This window comes from Perca fluviatilis, chromosome 17 (assembly GCF_010015445.1).
Source record: "Perca fluviatilis chromosome 17, GENO_Pfluv_1.0, whole genome shotgun sequence".
Lineage (NCBI taxonomy): Eukaryota > Metazoa > Chordata > Actinopteri > Perciformes > Percidae > Perca > Perca fluviatilis.
This window is the reverse complement of record NC_053128.1, coordinates 16,617,330-16,633,122: the sequence shown is the minus strand read 5'-3', so window position 1 is coordinate 16,633,122 and position 15,793 is coordinate 16,617,330. Positions and strand designations below refer to the sequence as shown.

Here is a 15,793-nt window from a genome sequence, read left to right as displayed (position 1 = left end):
CCCTCACAAAAATTTGAGCCAACGCTCCTTTGATCATTGAACATTAGTTGCATTACAGACTTCAGTTTCATTTTTGTTTTATGTTTAAAAGTCATCATGCTATCTTTCTATGGGGTTGTGCTCTGATGTTCAGATCGCTGGTCTTGGCCAGGTTCTCTGTATTCTGTAAAAATAAAATGAAAATTGAATTAGGTGATAAGAACTGCTTTGTGTTTTCATGCTTGACAAACTCCAATTAGGTTGAAACACCACCTGGAAGCCTTACTGCAGTTTGTGGCTTGCTTTTAAAGCATGTGGGTTTGTTTCTGTTTTACATTATACTGTACACTTTTTGTTACACTGAACTGATCCCCTGTGCATTTGAAACAAATTTCTGCCTTAATTTATCAACTTTATTAACAACCCCATATCTGCTTCCTGTTGTGCAGCTGAACAAACTGCAACTTCAACAGTCTAAATGCCCTGAAAGTGAACCCTAAATCACTCCCACCAAAGTGGTTTGAATTGACAAAAAGATAATCTTGTTATCATTTAGCTCCTCATTTGAACATCTGTGAACCATGAAGTCATTTATTTAGCTTTAATATACACAACATTTGGGTCTCAACTGTTTAGTCTAGGAACATGAAAAATATATAATTTTCCATTAGAGAGCATAAAAAGTATTTTCACCAAAGAATCCAAATTTCCAAAGGTCCTTAAAATATTTTTTAGAAGCTTTGCTCTAAACCCCAAATTTATTTAAAAAAAAACATTACAAGAGCAGTTTCCAAGTTTATTCAGCCCATCCTAATTGATTGGACATAATGTTGTTACTGCCATTATCTCAAAAACATAAAGGTTTTGTGAATAAGACTCTTTTTTTCATTAAAAGGAGCAGGGGAGCTTGGAAACCAAAACAATGGGTTGACATTAGCTGAATGCTGTACAATTGGGTAAGCAGTACTAGACATCTTTTCACATTGCATGGAGTCAAAATATTACTTAATGGAGTTTAAAAGGAACAGAACAAATGAAAAAAATATGTTATGACAGTCAAGATTGGGATGATAATATGTATACACTTATATGTATACAATGGCTAAAAATCAGGCTTTGGCAAAAATGTCTAACATATAGGGATTCAAAAGCTCTGAACACCCTAGAGACATTTACCACCTTAAAAAAGTGATGTAAAACATCACTTTAGCATTAATCGCAGGGGTAATGGTTCGTATCTGGCTCCTCTTAGCCATGTGTTGAAGTGTCAGGCTAGGGTCTCGTATGGTAGCTCACTGCCATCTGTGTGTGTGTGTGTGTGTGTGTGTGTGTGTGTGTGTGTGTGTGTGTGTGTGTGTGTGTGTGTGTGTGTGTGTGTGTGTGTGTGTGTGTGTGTGCGTGTGTGTGCGTGAATGAGAGGCAAATTGTAGGGCAGCAATTGAATAAAATATAGGATCCTTTCCACTTAGATCTTATTACAGTTCTTGGGACTCCTATTTCACATCAAAATCAAAAGTGATCCACAAATTTTGGCTTCAAATTGACAGGATGCCAGGAATAAATTTGAAAGCATTTTGTGGGCTAGAAATAGCAACCACAAATTCTCCACTGAAATGGATTCTGTTCACAAATCTTTTTGAACTGTAATAGTTGAGGATTTGGCACGATAGAAAAATTATCACAGACAAAAACCTTTTTGACATCATGCACACGTGCAGGTGCAGCTTCACATATGAACATGGGGTCATGTGGATTTGCAAGCACCTCATGAGGAAATGGGCTAAAGTGAGGTTGGATTATGAGAGACCTCCTCTCTCTAAAGAGTGTTGAGTGAATGCATGCTTTCTCCTCCATATGGCCATGCAAACATTTCAGCATAATAAATCTTTCTTTTCTCTTATCGCGTTCTCTTCATTGTTAATCCACTATTCTGTTATGCCTCTTTTTAACTCCAATCTTCTTTCCCTCATCTCTCTTTCATTTTACACCATTCGGTACCTTTTTGCCCTAATATTATCCCTGCCTCTCCCTCCCTTTTTCTTCTTTCATCTCTTCTCCCCATCATAATTTGTCTTCCTATCCCATCCTCCTTCCTCTCTCACCACCAGTATTATTGCTGCAAGAAGGAAGAGTCCGAGTCGGAGGAGGAGGAGCCAGATTTTGCGGTTACGTCCCGCCTTCCACCTGTCCACTCCAATCACAACATTGTGGCGGCGACAGCTGCCGCCTCCTCCATCCCAAATGGCCCCGCCCTTTTCCCCACCCCTCCACTGGCCAGGAAACTAACGCGCTCACAGACCTTCTGTCCATCCTGTACACACTATGAGCTGCCTTTCTACCTCCAGCCCCCCCCTCAGCCGCAAATCCATCATCAACCAGATGGGTTGAGGAACGGAGGTGACCGGATCATCTACCGAAGCGTCCAACAGCAGGATCTGGACCTGCCAGTGCCTGTTAACATTACAAACTACCGTAAACCAAACCTTGCCCGATCAGTCACCATGAGGGACATGTTCACACGCAGCTGTAGCATCAGCACTGATGTTTAGCTGGGCGCGGTTGGAACTCTGTGTAAGTTTGTGCTTAAATGAATTGGGATGGCCTAGGCCGGACTGGGCTTGAGTCAGACTGTGTTTTTGTCATCTTGACCAGTTTAGTCAAGTCTAGTATGGTATGATCTAGTCTAGTCTTGTTCTACTAATCACCTCTTGCAGAATGGAGGACTCAGATGGCTCTCAGGACAGGATTTTTAAAGGTACTATGCTCAGGTCCAGGACTTTACACTTGGGCCAACATAGAGTTTAAAGTATTTAAAAAAAATAAAATAAAGTTAAATTATCAATAACATGAACTTCTTTTCGTTTTGTTTTGAATAGCTCTTTTTTAACAATAACAATGGAATTTGTTTCACAATTTGATAGAATTTGTTTGGCCCTACTTCCTCTGGACTCTTCTACCAGTGGCCTGAAAAATACACAGATTCCCACCATGTCAAAATGACATAACCGGCAGGGATTTTCTCTCTGCCATAGCTGCTACTGTACAAACAAAATATGATTAGGAGAAGTCCAGTGATTCCCTCTCCTATGATGGGATGATCTGTCTGTTCCTCCATCCACAGATTATAGAGATTATAAAATATCACTCACCACCAGTGGAGGGAGGGGGATGTCATGTTTTAGCTGCCACCCACTGGCAGTTTAGATAGACTTAACTTAGGCCATAATATTTGGCATAAAAGACATAAAGGGCTCACAGAAGATGAAAATCCCTGCTTGTTTTCCACATCCTTTCATAGAGGTCTCCAGTTTGATGGGAGGCTGGTTTCTCTGAGCATCTGCTGACAACACAAAGTGTACAGTATATACTACACTTCAGCAGAGGCAGACCTCTGAGTTCTTGCAAGCAGGGTGGATTAGGTGCCAAAGGGAGATGGGATCTTGCATTTGTCTGCATTTGTGAGACTGTGCTTGCATGCATGTGTGCGTGTGTGTATAACTCGATCAGTTGTTGCACCAGGATTCTAATTCCATGCAGTCTGTCACCCCTATGTATACCAAACCTAGAGGTGGGTTGCAATAACATTTTAAACTTGTAAAGGGTGAAGGGATTGTATTAGTTTGCCACTTTACCATTAAATTCATGCTAATGCGAGAATGACCCAACCAGATGACGTGACAAAATCTATTTTGTAAATGTTTCTTTTACTGATCAATACTATAACACACTCAAGTTGTAGGTGGCAGTCAGAGGAGTAAAACGTTTTTACAGCAACACTTAACTTTAGAGTGTGATGTTCATTTTAGTTATTCACTGAAGTTTAATTTTGTGGACTCCTCAGTGCATTCCTTTTGTCATCTCTGATTTGTTTTATGGAATTATGGGCTAAAGATGAATTCACCTTTAAAGGCACATCTATAAATATTTAACAGGCCATAGCGTACACTCCAGTGTCTCTCTTCTCTCGACTGGATGGACTGAGGAATATTTGCTCTTCCTCTGAGGTACTCAGAGAGTTCCTTCCTGGGATTGTTTTTATTTTCTGCGCTTGGCTGGCCGGCCTGGCTGGAGGGCTGATTTTCTGAGCGGAGGAACAGTGGCTGAGTTTTATGGACACAGGACACACGTTAAATGAATGAAATGATTTACTGCTTGATTTCAAGAAGAACTGCTTGTGGTTGTCTGAGGGGCTTGAAGCTGATTGGATTGTCCTTCTTGGACCTCCCCCCCTCTTAAAATGGATGGTAAATGCTGTTGTACCCGTCTCTCTCTCTCTCTTTCTCTCTCTCTCTCTCTCTCTCTGTCTCTCTCTCTCGCTTTCTGTCTCTGTTGATTTTATCAGCAGTCATGCTCATTTATATTCCCAAAGGGTGAAACAGTGAGTGATTTTGTTTTGAGTTTTTCCTCTTGTGACGTGCTTTCCTGCAAATACACTACTACGACACACACACACACACACACACACACACACACACACACACACACACACACACACACACACACACACACACACACACACAGTTCTCAATGCTATGCTTTCCTTACTTTTTAAACAGATGTGACAGTTGCATAGGAAACTTTGTGCCATATAGAATTATGAGAGCAATTTATTATTATTATTATTATTATTATTATTATTATATTATTATTATTACAAGTGTATATTCAAATGCAATGTTGCTTTTCCCTACAGTATTTGAATTACTTGCTTTATTTTATGATCCAGCTGGGTTTTTTAGACACAGTACAGTACAGCAGAAATGTTTCTGTCCTTGTTTCTAATATATAACTAACAGACACATTGTTGCTAATAAAATTGTGTGAAAATCCTTCAGATCTGTTTTGTTGTTGTTATTTTCACCAATTTATATTTCTTGTGGCTCAAATTTATATTCAAATGTTTGTAAATGACAAGCCTGGGGAGTTCAAATTCAAGTAATTTACACATTTAATTCAAGTAATTTACACATTTACAACTATGTTTGCATTGTGTACTTTTATGTGAAGTGCCTATTGATATAAAGGTTTATGAATGGACATTTATGAGAATGTGCATTGCCTGGGCATGGCTCCAGTGGATTCATCCTGGATTATCTTATTTAGTGAACTGTTAAACGCAGGGTAAATATCAGCTAGCTAGCTGCAATATACAGTGCCTTGCGAAAGTATTCGGCCCCCTTGAACTTTTCGACCTTTTGCCACATTTCAGGCTTCAAACATAAAGATATAAAACTGTAATTTTTTGTGAAGAATCAACAACAAGTGGGACACAATCATGAAGTGGAACGAAATTTATTGGATATTTCAAACCTTTTTAACAAATCAAAAAACTGAAAAATTGGGTGTGCAAAATTATTCAGCCCCCTTAAGTTAATACTTTGCAGCGCCACCTTTTGCGCGCGATTACAGCTGTAAGTCGCTTGGGGTATGTCTCTATCAGTTTTGCACATCGAGAGACTGACATTTTTGCCCATTCCTCCTTGCAAAACAGCTCAAGCTCAGTGAGGTTGGATGGAGAGCGTTTGTGAACAGCAGTTTTCAGTTCTTTCCACAGATTCTCGATTGGATTCAGGTCTGGACTTTGACTTGGCCATTCTAACACCTGGATATGTTTATTTGTGAACCATTCCATTGTAGATTTTGCTTTAGGTTTTGGATCATTGTCTTGTTGGAAGACAAATCTCCGTCCCAGTCTCAGGTCTTTTGCAGACTCCATCAGGTTTTCTTCCAGAATGGTCCTGTATTTGGCTCCATCCATCTTCCCATCAATTTTAACCATCTTCCCTGTCCCTGCTGAAGAAAAGCAGGCCCAAACCGTGATGCTGCCACCACCATGTTTGACAGTGGGGATGGTGTGTTCAGGGTGATGAGCTGTGTTGCTTTTACGCCAAACATAACATTTTGCATTGTTGCCAAAAAGTTCGATTTTGGTTTCATCTGACCAGAGCACCTTCTTCCACGTGTTTGGTGTGTCTCCCAGGTGGCTTGTGGCAAACTTTGAACAACACTTTTTATGGATATCTTTAAGAAATGGCTTTCTTCTTGCCACTCTTCCATAAAGGCCAGATTTGTGCAGTATACGACTGATTGTTGTCCTATGGACAGAGTCTCCCGCCTCAGCTGTAGATCTCCGCAGTTCATCCAGAGTGATCATGGGCCTCTTGGCTGCATCTCTGATCAGTCTTCTCATTGTATGAGCTGAAAGTTTAGAGGGACGGCCGGGTCTTCGTAGATTTGCAGTGGTCTGATACTCCTTCCATTTCAATATTATCGCTTGCACAGTGCTCCTTGGGATGTTTAAAACTTGGGAAATCTTTTTGTATCCAAATCCGGCTTTAAACTTCTCCACAACAGTATCTCGGACCTGCCTGGTGTGTTCCTTGTTCTTCATGATGCTCTCTGCACTTTAAACGGACCTCTGAGACTATCACAGAGCAGGTGCATTTATACGGAGACTTGATTACACACAGCTGGATTCTATTTATCATCATTAGTCATTTAGGTCAACATTGGATCATTCAGAGATCCTCACTGAACTTCTGGAGAGAGTTTGCTGCACTGAAAGTAAAGGGGCTGAATAATTTTGCACGCCCAATTTTTCAGTTTTTTATTTCTTAAAAAAGTTTGAAATATCCAATAAATTTTGTTCCACTTCATTATTGTGTCCCACTTGTTGTTGATTCGTCACAAAAAATTACAGTTTTATATCTTTATGTTTGAAGCCTGAAATGTGGCAAAAGGTCGAAAAGTTCAAGGGGGCCGAATACTTTCGCAAGGCACTGTATGCTTTGAAAAATGACCCATTGTAGATAGAAAACAGTAATCTAATTCGGTTTTGCTTGGTGCATGTTTGTCTCTTTGTTGTTGATGAAGCTCATAAGCCAACACCTGTTCATCATCTTAACTCATAGAGGAAATGTACTGTTATGCTCAGCTGTAGCTAAACACAGGTGTAAATATGTCTCAGAGAGAAATCAGTGAACCTATTAATATGCTTCAGACATACTGTAGCCGATAAAACAGTGAAGCCTGCCAAACCTCTAACCAGAGCAACAGCGACAGTGCACACAGATCCAGTCAGCCCTGAGGCGACGAGGTGAGAGTCATGACAGCAAACATGTTTGAATAGAAAGGCTGAGAAACAAGAATGAGATGCTTACATTAAGTGCGATGATAAACCAACCTGACAGTCAGAGGCAAGGAGATAATGGCCACAAGGAAAAGTCATCCGGCTAGAAGACAAAAATGGGAAGCTTTATTCTGACAATAAACTGAGTGAGTCAGAGAGGCAAGCAGACTAATCATACAATAGAAAAACAACTGAGAACTATTTCAGAGAGAAAATAGAGGTAGTTATTAGAAGGATTAGTCAGAGCAAATGAATGAGGAATAGCACATACCACAGAATACACAGACAGATGGAGGCGTAGAGGAGCTCATATCAAACCGAGGCCTCCCTGGCAGAGATGTGAATAGCCATTTTGAGATGGTATTAATACAACAGCACTGCTTCAGACATGAAAAACCTTTCAGATTGTGATGGATTCTCTTTGATGAGGCTATATTCAAACTCTCATTTATTTCTACATGACACTGTAACAGGGAATTACTGTCACTAGAATTCCACAGGCAAGGAAAAATGGATGGAAATGTATTTATTTATTCCGTTTACAGTCATCATAATTTACATGCGAAGATACTAGGACTACTTGTCTGGTAGCATTGCATCTCCGTTTGAGGTATAGATCATGTTTAACATTCTTTGCTCAGAGACAACTGCCAGCCTGTCAAAGTAAAGGTATCTGTAACATTCAGTTAAAAACCTGATGAGGGATTCAATACTGTTTTGATTGAGATGTTGTTGTGAAAAGGAGCTTGGAGGTTTGTGGCGGCATCCTTCCATCACGGTTGACATTGTCGAGCTCAGCAAGAGTCTGCCTCCTAACTAAAACAGCAGCAACGATCCATCCTTTCTATTCACCAATGCTCTGGATGCTAGTCTGAAAAGCTAAATATAAACGCCAATCTTTCCTTCTAAGCTTTACTCCAGCAAAACCTTTTCACTGACATTTTTTTTTATTTGTATTGGTAATGGTGGGGTATAAATTTGTGTGTAGGTTTTTGGGAAATGTGTTTGTTTTGTATCCATTTCTGTATTTGTTTGCAAAAAAGTTTGTACTGTAGCCTATAGTGTGAATAAGCGCTTGTACAGGCTTTGTGAATTATTTAGAGGCATAATCGCCTCCACTGTAAGCAGAGCTCGTAGCGCGGCCTTTAGAGGTGTATCGATGTTTCATGACATGCTTTGAATCATGCCCCTCATCTACCCCTTATCCTGCAGCAGTGTGCTCACTCTCTTTCACCCTGTCTGTCTACTGCATCTCTTGTGCACTCTTTCTTCTTCTTCTTCTTGTTCCTCTGCTATCTTTCCCTTACTCCTTACTAATTTTTTTTTTTTTTTTTTTTTTTTTTTGTTGTGTAGTGTGTGTGTGTGTGTGTGTGTGTGTGTGTGTGTGTGTGTGCATGCGTACGTGCGTGCGTGTGTGTGTGTCTATTTTATGGTCCCTGGTGATATTGTAATTCCCCAGCAGTGGAATTTAGATGCAGAACAGAGGAGGAGCGTGGTAAATACATCATATATTTTTATAATGATGCTGTCCTATTACAGAACATTCCTTGCCAATACTTTAGCCCTTTATCTTGGCATTCCCGAGACCCCTCACCACCAATATGGACATTACCCAAACACAGGCAGTCCAAGCTTTGAGAGGTTGGTAGCACATTAGGAAAGAGCACTTTCCTCAGACTATAAACCAAACTACAACCAACATCACAAATAGACATTTGCTGACATTAACAACAACAGCAGATGTTATATTTGCTGAGACAAAAACGTCCCTGTCATCGCTGCACCCACAAATAAAACATATGACTTTGTGTCCTTAATTAACAAAACTCAGGGATGTATAGCAGCCGTTCAGAAAATGTGATAGCGTAACAGACACTTATTGCTGTGTCAGAGATGTAGCGAAATAGCCATCCTCCACAGTGTGTGTGAGACACTCTCTGTGTCTCACACACACACACACACACACATACACACACACGCATGACTATGTGCAGGAGCCATTACCACCCAGTGTGTGTAATCTTGTGATTTCTAAAAGGAGAAAAGGCCATGCCTCCTGTCTGAATTTTTCATTCCAGACCCTCTCTGTCTTTCTATAACATCAGATAAATAAGCAATGAATCCTGAGGACACAACGCAGAAGGGATTCAACTTTATGTCCTCCACACCCCCAACACCAACCCCCCTGGATACACATTTTATCTGCCTTCCTGTCTCTCTCTCTTCTTGTCTCTATGAACCCCCAGCCCCCCCCTTTCTCTCTCTCTCTCTCTCTCTCTCTCTCTCTCTCTCTCTCTCTCTCTCTCTCTCTCTCTCTCTCTGTGTTTTAAGAGCTAAATATTTTGCTGTGTTCCTCTTTCTTTGTTACTTGCCCAGTGAACTGTACTGAACCTTTTATCCACCACCACCACGATTTACATTTAGAGAGGAACCTTGGTTGGAGAGCAGTTCAGAGCAGCCTTAGTTAAAGTTAGCAAATGAATATCGCTAACCCACAACATCGCTCTCAGACTATATGCAATATTTTTTCTCAGTCAACAAGTGAGTGGGTTCTTTCAGACAGAGAGATAAGGGATAATCTGTATGCTATATGTTTTATCAACAGAAATGTGATAAAGGCAGAAATAAAAGTCAACTTAAATTGTAGGCTACTTTGTCGCCATCTGGTGGTCCAACAATGATATTGGCTTTGTTGACACCTTTACAGTCTTGTTGAAGTAGGCCTAAACATAGGCCTACCGCATGTTGTGATGATTTAACTGGAACCATTTACCCTTGTTTAAAGTTTGTATCATTTATCTTGACAATAATTTTTGAATGATTCGCCATGCTCAAGAATAACTAAATAGTGTAATATACAAAGGTAGCCTACTGTATGTGAATGTTTACGAAAACGGCATGTAGCCTAGGCTACTTACCATACTGTATAGCTTGATTTAAATTAATTATAGCTGTATTTGTTGATTAACGTTAGTCGTCTTTTACGTAGAAGACCCAAAGCAAATGGATTGCTAACACTAACTAATATTTTAGACTGAGTATCATAAATAAAACCAAAATACAATTTAAGGTTGGTTCTGGTAACAGTGTTTAAAACTGAGAACGAACTAGCGTTTATATGCAAATACTAGTCCAAAACTTTTTTTTTTAAGATTATTTTTTGGGTTTTTTAGGCCTTCAGGACAGCTGAAGACATGAAAGGGAGAGAGAGAGAGAGAGAGAGAGAGAGAGAGAGAGAGAGAGAGAGAGAGAGAGAGAGAGAGAGAGAGAGAGAGAGCAAAGGTGACATGCAGCAAAGGTGTCTGTGTCGAGGAGTAAACCTCTAGTCTGTACCTAACCATGGATGTATTAAGAGGCTGGTGAGCTAGTAGGCTACCCAGTCGCCCATACTAGCCCAAAATTATCCCATGCGAAGAGTGACAGGTGACAACTGTCCGTCTATGGCGACAACCATATGTCAATGTGACAACCCAACCTATGGTGACAACCGCCATTTGCTCACGGGTGTTACCAGGGTAACCAAATATATACAAGTCCCGCCTCTCGGTTTCAAGAACCAATCCGGTTTTAGCATGAATCTGTTCATCATCGGCCGCGAATTGCGAACTTCCTTTTTGTTGATATGCTGATCCTACTGCATTAAATCAACCATAACACGCATATGTTCATAACATTAAGGCAGTATGAACACAGAGCAGGCTGCTGAAACCCACTGTAGTGCAAATCAGTGTCCAGTTTCGACACCGGAGGGGGGCGACTTGAAGGAAGGAGCACTGAAAAGGTAACTTGTTAACAGTTAGCCCTAACGCTAGCTAATGTTAACATTTAACAGTTAGCTGGTAGCTATATCGTCTGCTAACGTCGGATAGCATTATTGTCAGGCATTGCTGATTTGTTGTGAGCACTTTAAATCTTACAGGGGCTAGAATTCAATTAACTTAATACATATGATGTGTTTGTTGCATATGTTTGTGCGTGATAAATCGCTCAGTGTTGTGGGAGGTTTTTCTCATCAAGTGATACGCATCCTTTTTTTAACAATAGTTTTTCTCGTCTCTCCCTAGAACTCCATTCTCAAAGTTTAAGAGGGTACACTCCAACTTCAAATCACCTGTAAGTAAACCCCCTCTCTGTCTGACACACACACACACACACACACACACACACACACACACAAAAAAACAAACACACACACACACAAATCTTCTATGTAGTGCCACATGTACATTCAGTATCTTGGTTCTCTGTATGCGCCCGACAGCTTCAAGTAACTGACAGTGCTAAAGTTAGCCCTGCAGAGGAGGTAGCAGAGCTGAAGAGGAGAGGAGAGCAGCTGGATACAGAGATAGCACAGCTGGAGGCTGAGTAAGTACAGCTGTGTGTATTTGTCTTCCTGTGTTTCTGTCTTTGAGGTCCAACTTCAATGGTATGGGTTGAGGTTAAGCATGTAGTGCTAATGATTCATTAAAAAAAAAGATTGTTTTGGTACATGTGGACGTGGCCTCAGTTTAGTCTTAGGGGGCAAGGAATCAATAGTGTTGAACCGCACTAATAATACTATGATATACCCATGATGCATATGTGTTTCCATGTGTGCTGTTTCCATAGTTTTGTTAATCTGATTTGCTTTTTTTATTATATATTTTGTGTGTCCCTGTGTATGAGGATTTGCACATATCTGCTATTGTGTTAGATCAGTTGTGTGTGTGTGTGTGTGTGTGTGTGTGTGTGTGTGTGTGTGTGTGTGTGTGTGTGTGTGTGTGTGTGTGTGTGTGTGTGTGTGTGTGTGTGTGTTTCTCCAGGGGATGCAGAGTAGAGGAGCTGGAGCATCATATTGATATGCTGCATGAATACAATGACATTAAAGACATTGGACAGTCACTTCTGGGCCGTATTGGTAAGAGAAATGCTCTCATTTGAATCCACATTAGTAGCATTTAAAGATGCATAATAGCAGAATTTACAAGACCAAGATCCAATTTATGTTTATAATTGAATATTGTGGATTACACTTTCAGATAAATGTATGCACAGTTGAATGTTAAGGTCTATATAATTTAAATTTAAACTGAACTGACCAGCAGTAAAATAAGTCACAAATTTAGAAATAGATTCTGGACAGTAATTCTAAATAATGCACTCATATGGAGTGTTTTGTAATACACTTTTGTGCTTATCCTTTATGGTTTGATTTATTCAACCCCACTGTGGGCTTTCTTTACTTTAGTTCTTTTGATCAAATCAGCACAATGCCATCCTAATTCTGGTGCACAGTCACAATGAGACTGTAGGAAAGGGTCTTTCTTTCAAGTGAACTGAGGTGTGGAAAATGTCTAGTATGACAGCAATATGAACCACCTACAGTATACATATAATGCCCAACTTGTCTGCTGATTGTAGCAGCCATTTATAGGATGAATCTTCTCCTCCCTCTCATAGTAGTGGCCTTCTTTTGTATCCATGACAGATGAAGTCCAGTTGCAATTATGACTTGTGAGTCATTTTCAACTATTTCTTTGCGGGCTCTCAAAAGAGTGTTGCGAAATGACCGCTAATCAAAACTGTCAGTTGAATGAGTTGTTTTTCTCATGTTTACACTTCTTGGCTCATTTATGATAAGGCAGTGTGAATCCCAAACAGACTAGATGAGACATACTATATGTCTTTTTCTGGTTTGATTTTTGACCAAAGAAAACAAACACCAATAAAATATAGCTTTAGAATGATGTCTGTAAAAATATAAACTAAACATTTTTAGATTGGTTGGGATTTAAGTTGTTGTACAACCAGCCACCAGAGGGCAGCAGAGCAGTGTCTCTGTTTCCCCCTGAGGCCTGAATCAAAAGTCTGGACTTCAAACAGTATTTACTATACTATAAAACCTTCATTCCATTAGATTGACACTTTACCAAAAGATGGCATTGGTTCAAGTGCCTCTTAATTTAGCTAGCTTGGTTATACTTGGGTTACCATCTCATCCAGCTTAAATTTATAATTTAAATACATTTTGTTTAAATACCAATACCTTTGGTGCTACGTTTAATAATCACCTCATTCAAATCACTGATTGGATAGTAGCTGGTACAACATTTGTAGGCTGTAGACCCATCACTAGAGAGATCAGAAAGTTGTATTGACACTTCACCTTCTCCCTACAACTTTTGTCATAAATCTGTGACTGCATAATACTGTGTAAATATGTATGTCTGGGCACACACTAGTATAAGGAAATAGGCTACAAGTGTCTGTGAGTCTTCAAAATATATTTGTGTGCACGTGTTGCAACAGCATGAGGTTGAGAAAGTGTAGAGAAGTTCACACCTTTCACACTGTTAGCAAGTTTTTTGGTGAATCATAGCCAAGTCACATTATGGTCTGTGTGTCTGTGTGTGTGTGTGTGTGTGTGTGTCATAACAAACATGACTTTTTACCTACTTTTACATGCACATGCTTGTGTGCGTGGTGTCAAATAAAATCTGGATATCCCAATTTAGTCTACCGATCTTTGTGGAATATGTACAAAGGAATAACACAGATAGTTATACATTCCTCAAATGCTCTGTCACTTATTTTCCCACTTTTGTGTAGAAAAACTGGGCTATCTCTCATTTAAATTGATACTGTGAGTTAAAAGCTTGCTATCTCTTTAAATTATCTGCCAGTACTGTACAGTGGACAGTCAGGATGATAATGACCTCTTAGTGAATGGAGGTGGCGTTTCCCCTCTGACACAATGGCAGTCTTTCACACACACACACACACACACACACACACACACACACACACACACACACACACACACACACACACACACACACACACACACACACACACACACACACACACACACACACAATTACAATCTCTGTCTGTCACCCAGGCACATGCATACACTTTCACAAATACAAGCACATGCTATCATCCTCTTCCCCCCTTCCTGCTCTCTCTCTAGCTTTCTCTCAAACACACACACACTTTCAGAAAAAGTCTACACTTAAACACTGAGTTGCTGTTTTATGCTGTTATTCTGAGAGGGAGGAGATGGGTAGGCTGAAGAGTAAGAGAGGAGACACAAGGAGATGCCCTGCAGTACCCTCTAAAGACAACTGTCCCTTTGTCTCTTACCCTGTCCGTCTGTCTGTTAGCCATTAAGGTCATTGTTATATCTGCCAAGAAATGTCTTTTTGCCTATATAATCTTGAAAATTCTTAGTTTTTGCTAAACAGCTGTTCCTGATAGATTCTAATGTTTATAAATAATAACTGAATCAACATCATTGCAAAAAAAGTCCATGCATTAACTGACAATAAGATCCTACTAGTAGAGCACATTAGCATGCTGTAGCAACAAATGCTACAGCTTGTACTGTACTGTAAATAATAAAAAAACAGTACAATCCAATTGGTCAGCCCGGCACAAGTCAGCATAGCTTTGGTCTGTATAATGTAAAAGAGGCAGAGATCTAATTTGTGGTGCTTAAGCAGGGTTAATTATTTAGTTACAGTATGTGTGGAAATAAAACCTTTTAAAAGCAACTTTTAAATATTTTTGCAATTAAAATGACGATGGGCTAAGATAAGAGGTTTGTTTTATCTTTCAATAGCATTTTAAAGCTACTGATACAGTCTTTTCACAAAGTACAAGCCTTGTGTTGAAATTTAGTAATTTGTTTGGTACTGTGATGATCTCGGTCTGTTCGGTGTTTTGAGGATTGTTTGAAAAGTAGACTAGAGGGAGTTGACCCTGTAACCTGCTGAAGGGGCCTAACCCCTACTTTGCTATGTTTTGCAGCTGCTGTGAGGGGGACCACCACACGAGATCTCTACAGCCATTTTGGTCTGGAACTGGATGACTGAAAAAAATGTATGAAATTACAGTGGTGAGAATGGTTCTTCAGACCAAGGGGGGAGGGGCTTAAAGGGACCTTATGATAAGAGTTTGGATTTGGACTTAAGATGTGACTGGAGCAACTGTGTTGACCTCAACCGGCAGACAAAGGTCTGCCCATTTTCTTGGTGATTTTGTGTTCACCTCTTTACCGAGACCGATTTCAACAGTGGGAATGAGCAGGAGAATGACGCTGGTCCTGCAGGCAGACATTATATGTAAGAGGCCATCTACTCAAACTATTAATTTACTGGCGTTGTTTTGACATTTGAGCCTGTGTAAATAGAGTTTGGATGAGGGTATGCAGGATGGCTGCATGAATGTTAATTACTTTTCTGACTTTGGTTTGTTATTTACAAAATGGAGGGAATTCTGGAGTGTTAACTTGAAGTGTAAAATAAAATGTACTAGCTCCTAGTATAATATGCTTTGTAGGTTGACAGTAGCATGTAATAAATAGCACTCAGACCACCACAGACAGTATGTCCTTTGCATTATCCCTTTTGTGGAATGAAATACTTAGCTATGATCTATGTCAGAAGGTATTACAATACACGTACAATTTTTGATATTCATTCCTTCAACAATTTAAGCGAAAGATTTAAATGGATACATTTAGTTTATTTTGATAGACTCTACTCTTATAACACATTATGTGACACATTAGTTTGCCAACATCCCCCTTAAGGGTTAATCATCACACACTTTAAAAAAAAAAAAATTCTGGTCAAGGGGAAAAGGATATTAAGCAACTATCCCATTCATTTACAGTCTGTTTCCACTGTGCCGTCTAAAAGT

The 15,793-nt window shown here is 39.8% G+C and overlaps 2 protein-coding genes across 4 annotated transcripts in view; both read left to right on the top strand.

Annotated features, from left to right (window-relative positions):
* fam163ba (family with sequence similarity 163 member B, genome duplicate a) overlaps positions 1 to 4,813 on the top strand; it is a 30,315-nt gene extending 25,502 nt beyond the window's left edge. For 2 of the 3 annotated variants that reach the window (XM_039780562.1, XM_039780563.1), the window contains one exon: positions 2,088 to 4,813. In XM_039780562.1, the coding sequence (XP_039636496.1) occupies positions 2,088 to 2,528 (441 nt within the window). In that variant the 3' untranslated portion in view covers positions 2,529 to 4,813. Of the gene's footprint in view, positions 1 to 874; positions 936 to 2,087 lie in introns of all 3 variants that reach the window. The other variant, XM_039780564.1, reaches the window with a different exon arrangement.
* Positions 4,814 to 10,685: 5,872 nt separating this feature from the next.
* Positions 10,686 to 15,478, top strand: swi5 (SWI5 homologous recombination repair protein). The gene is made up of 5 exons (XM_039780589.1): positions 10,686 to 10,889; positions 11,173 to 11,221; positions 11,370 to 11,473; positions 11,911 to 12,005; positions 14,900 to 15,478. The coding sequence occupies exons 1-5, from the start codon at positions 10,792 to 10,794 to the stop codon at positions 14,962 to 14,964; spliced, it is 411 nt and encodes a 136-aa protein (XP_039636523.1). The 5' UTR covers positions 10,686 to 10,791; the 3' UTR covers positions 14,965 to 15,478.
* Positions 15,479 to 15,793: the final 315 nt, after the last annotated feature.